The 13,792-nt window shown below is 65.3% G+C and overlaps 3 protein-coding genes across 6 annotated transcripts in view; all 3 read left to right on the plus strand.

Moving 5' to 3' along the window:
- Positions 1 to 4,888, plus strand: part of LOC111146605 (Rho GTPase activating protein 39) — a 74,238-nt gene extending 69,350 nt beyond the window's left edge. For all 3 annotated transcript variants that reach the window (XM_022502229.1, XM_022502230.1, XM_022502231.1), the window contains 5 exons: positions 1,729 to 1,802; positions 3,008 to 3,207; positions 3,808 to 3,899; positions 4,302 to 4,471; positions 4,613 to 4,888. In XM_022502229.1, coding sequence (XP_022357937.1) covers positions 1,729 to 1,802; positions 3,008 to 3,207; positions 3,808 to 3,899; positions 4,302 to 4,471; positions 4,613 to 4,807 — 731 coding nt within the window. In that variant the 3' untranslated portion in view covers positions 4,808 to 4,888. The remainder of the gene's footprint in view (positions 1 to 1,728; positions 1,803 to 3,007; positions 3,208 to 3,807; positions 3,900 to 4,301; positions 4,472 to 4,612) is intronic.
- Positions 4,889 to 6,934: 2,046 nt separating this feature from the next.
- Positions 6,935 to 8,490, plus strand: LOC111146701 (chromosome unknown C8orf82 homolog). The gene is made up of 3 exons (XM_022502369.1): positions 6,935 to 7,102; positions 7,682 to 7,730; positions 8,003 to 8,490. Exons 1-3 carry the CDS (start codon positions 6,941 to 6,943, stop codon positions 8,446 to 8,448), a joined length of 657 nt encoding a protein of 218 aa, XP_022358077.1. The 5' UTR covers positions 6,935 to 6,940; the 3' UTR covers positions 8,449 to 8,490.
- Positions 8,491 to 8,550: 60 nt separating this feature from the next.
- On the plus strand, positions 8,551 to 13,670 carry LOC111146809 (leucine rich repeat containing 24). Of its 2 annotated transcripts, XM_022502498.1 has the most exons (5): positions 8,551 to 10,304; positions 10,901 to 11,236; positions 11,385 to 11,663; positions 11,802 to 11,970; positions 12,635 to 13,670. In XM_022502498.1, exons 1-5 carry the CDS (start codon positions 10,113 to 10,115, stop codon positions 13,561 to 13,563), a joined length of 1,905 nt encoding a protein of 634 aa, XP_022358206.1. In that variant the 5' UTR covers positions 8,551 to 10,112; the 3' UTR covers positions 13,564 to 13,670. The 2 variants fall into 2 exon arrangements, with proteins under 2 accessions (XP_022358206.1, XP_022358207.1); XM_022502499.1 differs by having other exon boundaries at positions 8,551 to 11,236.
- Positions 13,671 to 13,792: the final 122 nt, after the last annotated feature.

Below are 13,792 nucleotides of genomic sequence, written 5' to 3' on the forward strand. Positions count from 1 at the left end.
TACCATCTGCTGAGCCGTGCGCCAACTCCAAGATCAGCCCTTCACAAGGACCTGTGGTCCGTGTCTTCCCTGTCCCCATCCTACAGGGGAGCAAGCTTGGGCCCCACGAGGCTGCCTCGTGACCAGGTTCGCCAGCCGAGAGGCGGCAGCCCCAGGATCTTCAGATCCTAGTCAGATGGGGGGTCAGAGCTGGTCTCACCCGCCCGAGGGACGGGTAGGCACAGCCCCAGTCTGCGGCCGACTCCTCGCGGCCAGCGGGCAGCCCACGGCCCCCTTTGCCTTCCAGGTCCCCGGGAGCCTGTCAAGGATGGCCAGGTCAGCCTGGGGCAAACTGGTCCCGGGCCCACGCCCTGCGCTGGCCCAGCAGAGGCCGCCGCTTGGACTCGTTGCCGGGGTCTGCGGCTCCTCCGGGACCTGAAGCAGAGTCTCCAGGGAGAACGGGCAGTGTCGGTTTTCACTCGGGTTACTGTAAAAAAAAAGAATCCCCTCGCCACGTGTATTAACAACACTGCTCTGTGATCATCCAAAATGAAAAGACTGAGGGGCTGAGCCATGGTATGTTTTTCCCACTGGGGTCCAAGCACCTCCACATGCTCAGCCGTCCACAAGAAGGTGCTTCCTGTAAAAGAACCAGGGGGCGTTTTGATTTGGGACTTGAGTGCAGAGACTTGGCCTCCCTCTGGCTGGAGGCCCTAGGGCAGGTGGGCCCCGTGGGAGCAGAGCCCTCCCCCCGGAGAGCGGCTGGTTCTGAGCCGGGGGGCACTCATTCCGGCCTTTTTGTCTCTGTGGGGCTGTGGTGCCTCAGGCTCCGCCTGTGTGCGTCCTTGGTCTCTCAGCTGCTCCTCTTCCCCTCCTTCCCCTCGCCTGGGCCAGGAACGATGCCACACGTTAGACCCACCCCGTGTGGGAGCTGCTCCCCCTCTCCCCTCACCCCTCTTTGGCTTCTCCTTCCCCTCATTTCTGTATCTGGAGAACCTCCCAGCCAGGGTCCCTGGGGTCCTTGCCCTCAGAATGCCACCCTGGCCATTCCCCCATGACCACCAGCCAGAGCTTCTGCCAGGGACTGAGTTTTAGGAAAGCTCCCTCCCTTGAGAAAGGAGCCCAGTCCTCTCCCTGTCGCCTTCAGTCCTTGGGCAGAACCCAAAGGTGTCTTCCTGTGTTGTGGGCCTCCCAGAGAGCCCCAGGCTCAGGACGCAGCCACCCCCTCCCACATGCCACCCATCCCCTTGGCCTCCCTTTCCCCACCGCTGCCCAGGCAGCTCTCAGCTGGGAGGGACGGGGCTCTGCAGGCTAAGGCCTGCTCCCCAGCACCAGGCCGAGGGCACTGGGCACCTCTACGCCTGTTGCCTGTGGAAATTACTCCTCTTAGGGACTCCCCAGGGCTAGCCTGCCCGGGGAGCAGGGGTTTTGGAGGCCCCGGGGCCCATGGCCTGCCCTTCCTGGTGGTGGGGAAACGCGGGCAGGTCAGCAGGGGAGTTCCTTCCCAAGCCTGGCTCCTTGAGGTGAGGGAAGTGCCCCTTGCCTGTCCATGGGGGTTTCTGCTCTGAAGGACTTAGCCCAGGAACATGAGCACCCACTGTCCCCAGGCAAGTGATAGGCAGGAGTGGGCCAGGCCGGCCCAGGCCCTCAGGGCTCTTGCTGGAGCCGCCTGTCCTCACCTCTCCTGCTGCCGCTTCTCTAGGCCCCTGCGTCTCACACACCAGCCAACCAGCACCCATTCTCTTCCAGGGGTGGCGATAAGCACCTACGCCAAGTACTGTTACCACAAGCTACAGAAGGCAGCCCTGACTGGGGCCAAGAAGGTACGAGCTTCCCCCAGGATGGCCGGGTGGGGCTGGGCAGGCTGTGCTGCTGACAGCTAGACGGGTCCAGAGGGAGGCCTCGACAGGCAGCCCTCACAGCCTGGAGAATGCCCTGCCCTCCTCAAGCCCAGCTGGCTGGGGGAGGGGGAGGGGACGGCTCATGGTTCAGAAGGTGCTCCAGAGAGCCCACCGAGGCAGGCAGCCAGGGGAGGCTGGGGGCTGCACCCCCGTTCGGGAGCCGGCACAGACAAGGGACGTGCGGCCGCCCGAGTGAGGGCGACAGGCCTGCCGCTGTCGGGCTGCTTCAGTGAGGGGTGACGGAGGGTCACAGCCCGTGAGTAGGCCAAGAGACGACTCTTGCCAGCGGGGACCCTCCCCCTGGCCGACGGCCCCTGGGCCCAGGGATGGCCAAGCCTGGGACTGCAGGGCAGCCTCAGAAGACCAGTATGGCCCCCTTCACTCACCCTGATCCGCCCTCCTGGCCAGGAACCCAGACCCATCACGGGGCTCCTCCCACGCTGGCAGCCAGGGTGGGCCAGATGGGCAGGTGGTCCTCTGGGACACCCATTCTGCCCCTGGGCCTTCTCAGTGTCCGCCAGAGCTTGATAGTCACATCCCTCCCGCAGCCCCTCTGGAGAACATGCCGGTCACACCAGATGGCTGGACCTTGTTCCCTGGTCTTGGGGTGTGTGGCTCTTGGCCATCTTCCTCTCTGTCCCCCCCACCCCGCCACTTCAGCCCACCACCCATACCTAAGAAGCCCCTGGGGCCCTCCTTTCCTGGAACTTTCCCCCACTGTCCCAGAGCCTGGCTCCCCCTCTCCTCTTCCTAATCCACTAACCCTGTCACTGGGAGCTGCATGTCCCCCACTCAGGCTTCTCCCCCTCACCTCCACCCCCGGAGGTCTCACAGGGTCCAGATCAGCCAGCCTGGGCCCCTCTGTGGCCCCGGGCACTTCTCCAGGAGTCACTCTCACCTTCCTCCTGGGCGGCCAGTGGGGCCACCTGACGAGTTAGAACACTGTTGGTGGCCCAGCAAGGTGTGCCCCCCAGTGATTTGGGGACCAGGGGGTTGGGGGTGCCTCCAGCTCTGACTAGGCAGGCGCCTGGAGTTAGCAGGGGTGAGAGGACAAGGGGTGGGGGAGGGAAGGCTGGAAGCAGGGCCGCAGGACCACACCAAGACACAGAGCTGGGCTGTCTTTGCAGGGGCTGAAGAAGCCCAACGTGGAGGAAATCCGGCATGCCAAGAACGCTGTGTTCAGCCCGTCCATGTTTGGCAGCGCCCTGCAGGAGGTCATGAGCATGCAGAAGGAGCGGTACCCGGAGCGGCAGCTGCCTTGGGTACAGACACGTCTGTCTGAGGAGGTGCTGGCACTCAACGGCGACCAGACAGAAGGCATCTTCAGGTGCCCTGCGTCCTGGGCCCTGGGGGTGGGGGCCTTGGGCATCTCCACCATGTGTCTCTGGCAGGCACTGGGACCATTGGGCCAACTTCCATGCCCCAGCCTTGCCTCTGCCTGGGAATAGCCAGAGAGCACCCCCCCCCCCAAGAGGCCATCATATGGACGGGGAGGGCACATGATGGAGGCAAGTCAGAGAATCATACCCCCCGAATGGCAGTATGCCTGAACTTAGGAGGGTCGGTTGGGGACTGCGCCTCTGTAAAAATGGCCACCAGGGTCCCAGGGGGCACTTGGACATCAGCCATAGGCAGGGCCTGAGCTGTGAGCCTGGAAAGACACCCAGCAGCCAGGAGATGGTGCTCACCTGTGGGCAGGGTCGACAGTCCCTGCCTGGTGGGGAGGAGCACTGCAACCTGCTGCTGGGACTCACCGACCCAGGCCCCAAGGGGAGAGCTGGGGAAGCTGAGGCCCGTGGGCTTGAGCCTCAGACGACCTGCTGATGAAGTCATCTGCCGGGGTGGGGGGGCAGCAGAGAGAAGAGGGACAACCGTCAGGGTGCAGACAGTTCTCCCCAGTGAGAACCCCCCCCCCCCCGCTCCACAGAGTCCCTGGGGACATTGATGAGGTGAATGCCCTGAAGCTGCAGGTCGACCAGTGGAAGGTGCCCACCGGTCTGGAGGACCCCCACGTCCCTGGTGAGCCCCCATCCCCCTGGGAGCAGGAGCAGGCTGGTGCAGGCAGCTGGAGCACTTGGGCTCCCCCTTGTTCCCCCAGTGATGCCATGGTTCCCAGTCTGTTTCCAGCACAGACACCCCCTGCCCATCCTACAGTGTCCTTGGGGCCTTGCCTGCCACGCTCCCTTACTCCCTGAATCACCCCCAGCGCCCCGGGGTCCATCCAGGTCCTCAGGAGCACCAGCACGCCAGGGTCTGGGCCTTTCCAGTCTGGCCCGACACCACCACTGCTCGCGCCACACGCTGCCCCCGCCCTGTGTCGCCCTAACCCTCCGGCCACTCCCTGGCTCCCGAGCAGCCCGGGGGAGCCCACCCAGCAGTTTGTGCTGAGCGCGCCCCCCTCCGCCGCCGCTGTGTCTGCAGCTTCGCTCCTGAAGCTGTGGTATCGGGAGCTGGAGGAGCCCCTGATCCCGCACGAGTTCTACGAGCAGTGCATCGCGCACTACGAGAACCCCGAGGCCGCCGTGGCCGTGGTGCACGCGCTGCCGCGCATCAACCGCCTGGTGCTGTGCTACCTCATCCGCTTCCTTCAGGTACGGGCTGGGCACACACACCCCGGGGCGCGCGCGCACACCTGGGACACTCCCCCGGGGTGCGCACGGGCACGCGCACACACCCGCCCGGGGCACGCCTCGCGCCGCGGCCCGACCCACCCTCCTGCCCTCTCCGCGCAGGTGTTCGTGCAGCCCGCCAACGTGGCCGTCACCAAGATGGACGTCAGCAACCTGGCCATGGTGATGGCGCCCAACTGCCTGCGCTGCCGATCGGACGACCCGCGCGTCATCTTCGAGAACACGCGCAAGGAGATGTCGTTCCTCCGCGTGCTCATCCAGCACCTGGACACCAGCTTCATGGAGGGCGTGCTATAGCGCGGGGAGGGGGGCCCAAGGACCGAGGGTGGGGACAGAGCCGACGCTCGGGGGGCGCCCGGGCAGGGGAGCACGCGGGGAGGGGGGAGGGAACGCCCTAGCCGCGGAGGCAGCATGCCAGGCTCCGCCCATGCCCGCCCCAGCCCTGGAACCCCCCCACCACCCTCTCCCCCCACCCCAGGCCCTGGGCCTGTGGACGCGGCCTGGCCAGAGGGCCCGTGGGAGGGGCGCCTCTGGGCCCCCTCCCGCCCCTGCCTAGTGGCCAGTTCCTTGGGCACCGCACCGCCCACCGCCGGCCGGTCAGCCCCCAGAAAGTGCCTTCTGTTTCCTGGAGCCAAGCGACACTGCCCCTCCCGGCCGGCCTGAGAGCACACGCCCCCTCCCCCGCCCTCACCCCCCCCACACCCCGCCCCGTGAGCTGCCTCGCAGGAGGCGGGGGCTCCTGCGCTAGGCCTAGTCCTGGCCTGGCCCCTGCCTGGCTGCCCGTCTGTCCTCTGCCCGGCACTTCCCCTCGGTCTCCTTCCTGGCCCGTAGCCTCCGACCCCCACCCCCACCCCGCACCCTGGCACCTGTGGCCTCCATCGTCGAGATTGCACAGGAATTGGGGGTCCCAGGGCACTGGACTGTCCACCGGAGCAGGGCCCTGCAGGCTCTCTCTGGGTGGGGAGGGGCCCCCAAACCAAAGTCCCCTGGGGTGGGGGGCAGGGTTGTTGGGCAGGCATTCTTGGGGCAGGGTGGGGGAGGGGCAAGAGTATTTTTTCTTCGTGTAACTATAAATTCAGATTCTATCCAGCACACCAATCCGCCTGTGTATAAAGATATAGAGGAAATGATAGAACTAAATTTGCTAATGACATAGTTTTAACCCAAATGCTATTTATCTCTGAGCCGTCCTAGCCTGTCTTCTGTGCAGAGCAAGCTGGTATCACTCCTTCATTTTCTTCGCCACTTTCTTGGCTTCGACCAAAAACCAAGCCCTGCCCCATACCCTTCTGGGACCTGCAGTGGAACAAAGGGAAGGAGCCCCAAGCTGGGGAAACTGGGAGCCCCCAGGATTGCCCTTCCTCAAAGCCAGAGCTGGGGGTAGGAAGTACCTAGACTCTCAGTTTGTACATTTTCCATTTTGGAATTTTGAGTTCCAATTGTAAAACTTAATTTCTCCCCAGTTTATATATATATATATATATATATATATATATATATATATATATATATATATATGTATATGTATATATATGTATATGTATGTATGTATTTTTAGAGTTGAGTTTTTATTTATTATTAAAAACAAAAAAGCCCAGCCCTGCTGCTGCCCGGGTGTCCCCTGAGGTAGTGTCCTCAGTCGGGTGGTCTCCGGGCCTGGGGTGGACGGCCCTGCCACAGACTCTAGCTCTGACGCACGGACTCAAGAGGAGATGACACTTTGTGTGAATAAAATACATATGGACACTTGCGAGCCATGGTCACTGCCTGTCGCCTCGTGCTCTTCCAGTCTCTGCAGGGGGCTGGGCTGGGGGCTGGGCAGCCCATTCCAGCAGCCAGTCTGTTGCTTGTATGGTCACCTACGTGGACAGGCCAGGGGAAGTTGGGGGAACGGAGAGGGTGCCGTAGGGGTGTGAGCCAGGAGCAAGGCTGTTTCCTGGGAATGGGGGAGAGGGGCTGAGCCAGGGAGGAGGCACCAGCTGGGTGTCAGGTCCCCCTGCGCCGTCTGCGGCCACCTGGGCTATGTGTCGACCCTTAAGTCCCTGCCCGTTTGCGCGGAGAGCGGGCTGTGCCGCGTCCTGCCCCCAACATGCCCTGGTTCCAGGCAGAGCGAACGCGCAGTCGCCGGGTAGCCGAGCTGGTCTTCTGAGGGCCACCTCGTCCCCGTGCCGGCCGCCAGCCTCCGACGGCGGAGGGACAGAGCCTGAGTTCCCGCCAGCGCCCCGCTGCCTGGCGGTCCCGTCCGGTGACCCTTGCCCGGCGGGACTGCAGGACGGGCGCCCCCGCCGTGCGGGAGTCCGCCGCGCCCAGGAAAAGCGAGCCCCACGTTCTCCGGAACCCGAAGTGTGAGGCCGCAGTCGCCGGGGGGATGCGTGTTCTCGCAGCGCCAGCCCCGCGTGACCGGCCCGCCGCTTCCGGCGCGGGAGGAAGATGTGGTGGACATGCGGGGCGCTCCGGGGCGGCGCCCGGGCCTTGGCGCGCTCCCCGGGGACCCGGGCCTGCGGTGGGGGCGGGGACATCTCCTACACGCAGGGCCAGGCCCCGGAGCCCCGGACGCGAGAGTATTTTTATTACGTGGATCATCAGGGCCAGGTGGGCCAGGAGCGGGGCCTGCGGGGGCGCACCTGTCGGAGAGGTGGGGCCGGAGGGCGGGCCTGCGAGGGGCGGGGTCCCCGAGGTTAGTAAACGGGACTGCCCCGCCGGGTCGGCGAGCCGGAGATTGGGGCGCCCGGCCTCCGCTGCCGCCAGCCTGCCACGCGGAGCTGCAGCTGCGTCTCGCGCGCGCCGCACCCCCGGGTCCTGCCCCCTGCCCCGGGGCCGCCCCGCCTGACTTGCAAGCCCTGGCTGGGACATCCACCGTGTCTGGAGGAAGCAAGTCGGGGAGCCTCCGCGGAGGAGGTGGCACACCTGATTAGAAACTTGAGGGAGAGGCGCGGGCAAAGCACGGCAGCTCAGGCACCCGCACGGCCCGGCGTGCGGGGTAGACGCGGGAATGTGGGTGGGGGCCGGGGGTTTACCTTCCACTCGCCTCTCTGCACACGGTGTGCAAACGAGCAAGGGAGGAGGACCCTAGCCCCGGCTCGGGCCTGCCCAAGGCCTCCTCGCCCGGGGACGACTCTGTCTGGCTCCCGGCGGGGACTCATGGGCCATGGCCTGCCCCTCTGTCCGCAGCTTTTCCTGGATGACTCCAAAATGAAGAACTTCATCACCTGCTTCAAAGGTACTGCTGCACCCTCTTCCCCACCTTCCGTGTCCCTTTGGCAAGGCCGTGGTGCGCTCTGCTCCCCGGCCTCCCCACTGGCCCCCTGGCCCGCCCGAAGCAGAGGGCTGGGCATCCCGCGCCCAAGAGCCCTGCTGTCTAGACCGAGGCCAAGGTGGCGTACAGACAACCGGTGCCAGCCGCTGGCGTTGCCCAGGGCGAGCCGCTTGCCTGGGGGAAGCAGAGCCCCGAGTAGAGTGGCATGGTAAGCAGCCGTGCCCCTTCACCTCCAGACCCACAGTTCCTGGTCACCTTCTTCTCCCGCCTGAGACCCAACCGCAGCGGTCGCTACGAGACCTCCTTCCCCTTCCTCTCGCCCTGCGGCAGGGAGCGCAATTTCCTGCGCTGCGAAGACCGGCCCGTGGTCTTCACGCACCTGCTGGCCTCCGGCCCCGGGCCCCCGTGTCTCTCCTACTGCGGCGGCGGGGAGGCCCTGACCGTGCCCTTCGAGCCGGCGCGTCTGCTGCCCCTGGCCGCCAATGGGCGCCTCTACCACCCCGCGCCGGAGCGTGCGGGCGGCGTGGGCCTGGTGCGCTCAGCCCTGGCCTTCGAGCTTAGCGCCTGCTTCGAGTATCCGCCCGGCGCGTCCGCGCTGCCCTCACACGTGCGCTGGCAAGGCCGCCGCCTCGCCCTCACCATGGACCTGGCCCCGCTGCTGCTCGCCACCCCGCCGCCCTGAGCCGCCTGCTGGACCGCGGGCGGCCGCAGGTGCCCCGAGCCCCCGCCCCCACCCCCGGCCCCGCCCCCACCCCACCCGCGGCCCCGGCCCCGCCCCCACCCGCGGCCCCGCCCCCCTCCTCGAGGGTCCCGGCCGCGCATCGCTGCGCACGCGCACCCGAAGAGCGCGCCGGCCGAATGCGCGTGCGCGGCAGAGGTACACCGCGGCCCCGTCCGCTCGGCGCTGTCCGAGGTGCTGCTGCGGCTTCCGGAGCCTCGACCGCGAGGAAGGGCGGAGTCGCGGGCCCTTCTGCTCCCTCCCCACACCTCGGGCCCGGGGCGTCCTTTCATTTGGTTTGGCCCTCGCTCGCGTGGGGGGAAGCCGGGCCGGAGGCGCGGGGGCTCCAGTGCGCGTGCGCGAGCGGCGCCCGCCCCCTCCCCCGCCCGGCGCTGCTCTGTGGGCCGGGGCGCCGCGGGCTCGGCGGGGGAGCCGCGCCGCAGGAGCGTCAGGTGAGGGGGCGCCCGACCCGAGGTCAGCGGGCATGGGGGCGGGATCGGGGGCCGTCCCGGCTCTGTGCCCCGCGCGCACCCAGAAGGGGAGGAGACCTGGCGGGGACCACGCCCTGCCCTGAACCGGCCCAGGACAGACGCACGCTGGAGGGGGTGCAGGTGACACCGTGGGGGAATCGAGGCACGCGGCTCGCGCTTCGCGTTGGTCCCGAGGGGGTCGCAGGGATTCCTCGCCCCTCCAGTCCCCTCACGGACGGCGCCCTGGAGACGGTGACAGCCAACGCAGAATCCTGTGTGTGACGCCCCGCCCCCTGCCCAACCGGATTAGAGGGCTGTCCGCCGGGGAGAAGGATTTCTGGGCTGGCCTTCTCTGCCCTTCCCGCCTGGGCCCTCATCCCTGCTCACGCCGGCCCTTTTATTCCAGTCAGCGTCTAGGGGGTGTCCCTGTGAACCGCAGTGCCTTGAATCCTAAGGAGGAAGCCAAGAAGCTCCTCCACTTGAGAGGACTTGCGGGGGAGGCTGGGTGGGCAAGCCTTGGCCAGCCCTTTGGCTCAGGGAAACGGCTCCTGGGAGCCCAAAGTATGCTTTCAGGTCCTTGGGGTTCACACACATCCCGAGACACCTGGGAACTGCCTCTGCCTGGGCCAAAGCTATATTCCATTAAAACTTTTGCTGTGCCTACCTCATTTCTAGTGACTTTAAATAATCATGTGTGTTACAATTTAGAGCAAGATTTGGACAGACACCAAGGCCACTTGGTGCCGTTCCACATGACTCCCTCTTGCTAGCAGGGAGACCTGGTAAACAGGCAGGGGTTCAGAGTGGGACACTGGAGGAAAGGGCTGGAGACTGGATGACAGAACCCCATCAGGGTTGCCATCCCTGGCCCAGACTAGCTGGCTTCTTAGCCCCAGTCCCCACCTTTAAAACTCAACTTCTGTGCCCAGAACTGGACCCAGGCCTTCCCATCTTTGTAGGATCACAGGTGCACGAGCATAAAGCCCAACATACTATATCCCTTCACAGTTCAGGTCACTGCTCCCACAGCCCATTGGGGACTGGGGAAACTACCCTAGAAACCCAGTTGGTGGCCCAAGGGCCCTCTTTTACCACCCAGCTGCTCCAGAGCCCAACGCAGAAGCATCTTGCTGGAAGCCAGCAGGGAGAACATAGGCCATGGCTTCTAAACTGACTTTCCTATTGTGTGCCACATCCCCCAATTCTCTAGCAAGTTCCCTGAGAAATACCCCTAATTCTCTGCAAGCTCTTCCACCCACCATCACCCCCAGGAGGGCAGGGGCAGCTGTGCCTCCATTTTCCTACGGCTGGTGGCTTCCAGGATCAGTTCTGCCCATGTTACCAGTCAAGGTATGTCAGGTGCTCCCAGGGTCAGGTAACACAGCATGAGTTCTAGGGATAAAAGGACTAGACTTAATGGCTGGGTCAGGGTCAGGTGAAGACAAGGACACTGGCAGGGTGTGGCCTCAGGCCTTTTATAGGGCGCACTTGTTATGGACTCTGCTTTTGGAGGTGTCATAAAGAGGAGTCCATGTGGACGAGGGGAAGGAGGCCTTCCCAGAGCCCATTCTTGCCCTTTTAGCCTGTGCTTGGGCAACGGTCTTCACCACCTACATGTTCCCAAGCTCACACCTTGCACCGGCCTCTTGCACCTTGGATTCCAGGAGTGGCCGGTTGCTAGAATGAAGAGGGAAGCCCGATCCAGATGTGCACACGCATGAGCAGGAAGCCCCTTACAGAGCCGGATGGAGATAGATGGAAAGACAAGGGAGTGAGGCAGGGTTGACTCTCCCCACATGGCCTGTGTAGTAAGACCAGGAACAGTGGAAATTCCAAATCGAAACCTGAAATTCCAAATTGAAGCCAGATCTTCATGACTGTTTTTGTAAAGGAAAGAAATCAACATTTTCTTTTTTAACCAATTGCTTGAACTCATAACTTTTCAGAAACTACACACAGGGTGTGGGCCTTCATCCCTGTCCTTCTCTGGCTCTCAAGTGTTAGGGGCAGGCCTGCCAACCTGTGTTTCAGGAGGCCCATCACATCCAGGGTGGACTATAAGGAAGCCCTTCAGGAGGCTGCAGCTTCGTGGCCCGCAGCCGGTCCCGCGGGAGATGGCCCCGGCGGCGCCCATACTGCTGCTGCTATGGCTGCTGTGGTTCCCTGACCTCCCGCCTGGCGCTGCCGGCTGCCCGGCCGCCTGCCGCTGCTACAGCGCCACGGTGGAGTGCGGCGCCCTGCGGCTGCGCGTCGTCCCGTCCGGAATTCCACCCGGGACGCAGGTGGGCACCGCGCGGGGCAGAGGTGCCTGCGACACGAAGGGAGGGTGTGTGAGCGTACCCGAGGGTACTGGAGCGCTCAAGGGAAGAGGGAGACTCCCTCCGCGGGGTAAAGACTCCTCCTTCCTTCCTCCCTCCCTCCGGCCCGCAGACGCTGTTCCTGCAGGACAACAGCATCGCGAGCCTGGAACCGGGCGTACTGGCACCTCTCGCAGCCCTGCGCCGACTCTACCTGCACAATAACAGCCTGCGCGCCCTGGAGCCCGGCGCCTTCCGCGCGCAGCCACGCCTGCTCGAGCTCGCGCTCACCGGCAACCGGCTGCGCGGCCTGCGAGTCGGCGCTTTCGCCGGCCTGGGCCAGCTGCGCGCGCTCTACCTGGCTGGTAACCAGTTGGTGCAGCTGCTGGATTTCACCTTCCTGCATCTCCTGGTGAGGGGTTAGGTGGGCAAGGGCAAGGGTCCTCCCATAAGTAGTGAGAGGGAGAAAAGTCAACCCAGTCTAGCCTGCCCAGAAGGGAACCTGCCTCCCAGGGCCCCCTTTCCCTGATAATCTGTGTCCTTTCTTCAGCGACTGCAGGAGCTGCACCTGCAGGAAAACAGCATTGAGCTGCTGGAGGACCAGGCCCTGGCGGGGCTCTCCTCACTGGCACTGCTGGACCTCAGCAGGAATCAACTGGGCACCATCAGCCGTGAGGCCCTACAGCCCCTGGCCAGCCTGCAAGTCCTTCGCCTCACAGGTACCTCCTGGGGTGAAGGGGCCTCACGCGAAGGTTTATTCCTGGTCACAGTGGTAGCAGGAGGAAACAAACGGGCCAGGTGTGGAGCAGGCTTTGGCTTCGGTGGCTCTGAATTGCAGCCCGTCCAGGAGCACTCTGGAGGGCCACAACACAGCCTGCACCCGTGGTAGGAGGCTGATGGGAACGCGGGTGCCGGAAGGGGCACAGCTCAGGGAACTTCCATCTGGAAGACAGTTAAAGTAGAAGTCCGTGGAAGGAGCTGAGGGGCTCGCACGTGCACACTCTGGGGCTATCAGGGCAGCCAGGCAGGAACTGGAAGGACGAAAGTAGGGCTGCCGTTTCCAGACACAGTACCTGAAGACAAGGCTGACAGGACCTGTGAGGTTTTAGTGCTGTGGGATGTCTACGTGGACACCAGGGTTCGCCCAAAATGATGGGACTTGGTATAAGGAGAGACTTCAGAGAAGTAGAGGCTTTCTTAGAGACTAGAGAACCGGAACCTGCATCACAGAACTGAGGAAGGGGAAGGGAAGAGCTTGCCCACAGGCCAAGGAGCTTGGGGTCAGAAAAGAGGGGGGAGGGGCCCCCTGTGGGAGGCCTGACAGGGGCTCCTGTCCTGGCCAACCACCCGTGAGCTACCTGCCCACCCTTGCTCTGCCCACAGAGAACCCATGGCGCTGCGATTGTGCCCTGCACTGGCTGGGAGCCTGGATCAAGGAGGGGGGCCAGCGGCTGCTCAGCTCCAGGGACAAGAAGATCATGTGCGCGGAACCCCCGCGCCTGGCCCTTCAGAGTCTCCTGGACATATCCGGCAGCAGCCTCATCTGCATCCCGCCCTCCGTCCACGTGGAGCCGCTGGAGGTGACGGCCAGCCTGGGGGAGGACCTGCGCGTGGCCTGCCAGGCTTTCGGCTACCCGCAGCCCCTGGTGACCTGGAGGAAGGTGGCCCAGCCCCGCGAAGGGCAGCCGCGGGCTCAGGTGCGGCCGGAAGGCGGGGCGCCGCGCCTAGGTGGGCCCGGAGCCCCCGACACGGGAAGCGGCATGCTCTTCCTCAGCAACATCACCCTGGCGCACGCCGGCAAGTACGAGTGCGAGGCCTCCAACGCCGGTGGCGCCGCCCGCGTGCCCTTCCGGCTGCTGGTCAACCTGTCGCAGCAGCAGCCGCTGCCGCGCGCGCCCCCGCCGCCCCCGCCCGCCGGCCCCGCCGGCCACGAGCCCCTGCAGGAGGCGGGCAGCATGGCCTTCCGCGCGCTGGGCCTGGCCACGCAGACGGCTGTCGCCGCGGCCATCGCGCTGCTGGCGCTCACGGCGCTGCTGCTGGCCGCCATGATCTGCCGCCGCCGGCGCAAGCGGAAAAAGGCGCCGGGGCCGCCGGGCGAGGGCGCGCTATTCGTCAACGACTACTCGGACGGGCCCTGCAGCTTCGCGCAGCTCGAGGAGCTCCGCGGCGAGCGAGGCCACGAGATGTTCGTCATCGACCGCTCCAAGCCGCTCTTCGCCGAGGGCCCGACGGAGGCGGCGGACGGCGCGGCCACTGGGCCGCGGCCAGGCCTGCCGCTGCAGCCGCCCGCCGCCTACGAGATTCACTGCTGAGCCGGGCCGAGGGGGCGGGCGCGAGCTGATGACGTGGGCCGCGCGGGTTGGCCGGCTCCCGGGCTCGCCGCGCGCAGGCGCAGTCAGTAAAGGCTGGAAGCTGCGCAGTGTGCGGCGCGCTGTGTGTGGGGACGAGGGGGGGGGGGGGGGCGGGGGGGGGGGGGGGGCCGGGGGGGGGTGGGGACCGGGGGACGGGGGGCGCGGACACCTGCCGACCCCAGCTCTGCAC

This window comes from Enhydra lutris, unplaced genomic scaffold (assembly GCF_002288905.1).
Source record: "Enhydra lutris kenyoni isolate GAN:26980312 unplaced genomic scaffold, ASM228890v2 scaffoldscaffold14, whole genome shotgun sequence".
Lineage (NCBI taxonomy): Eukaryota > Metazoa > Chordata > Mammalia > Carnivora > Mustelidae > Enhydra > Enhydra lutris.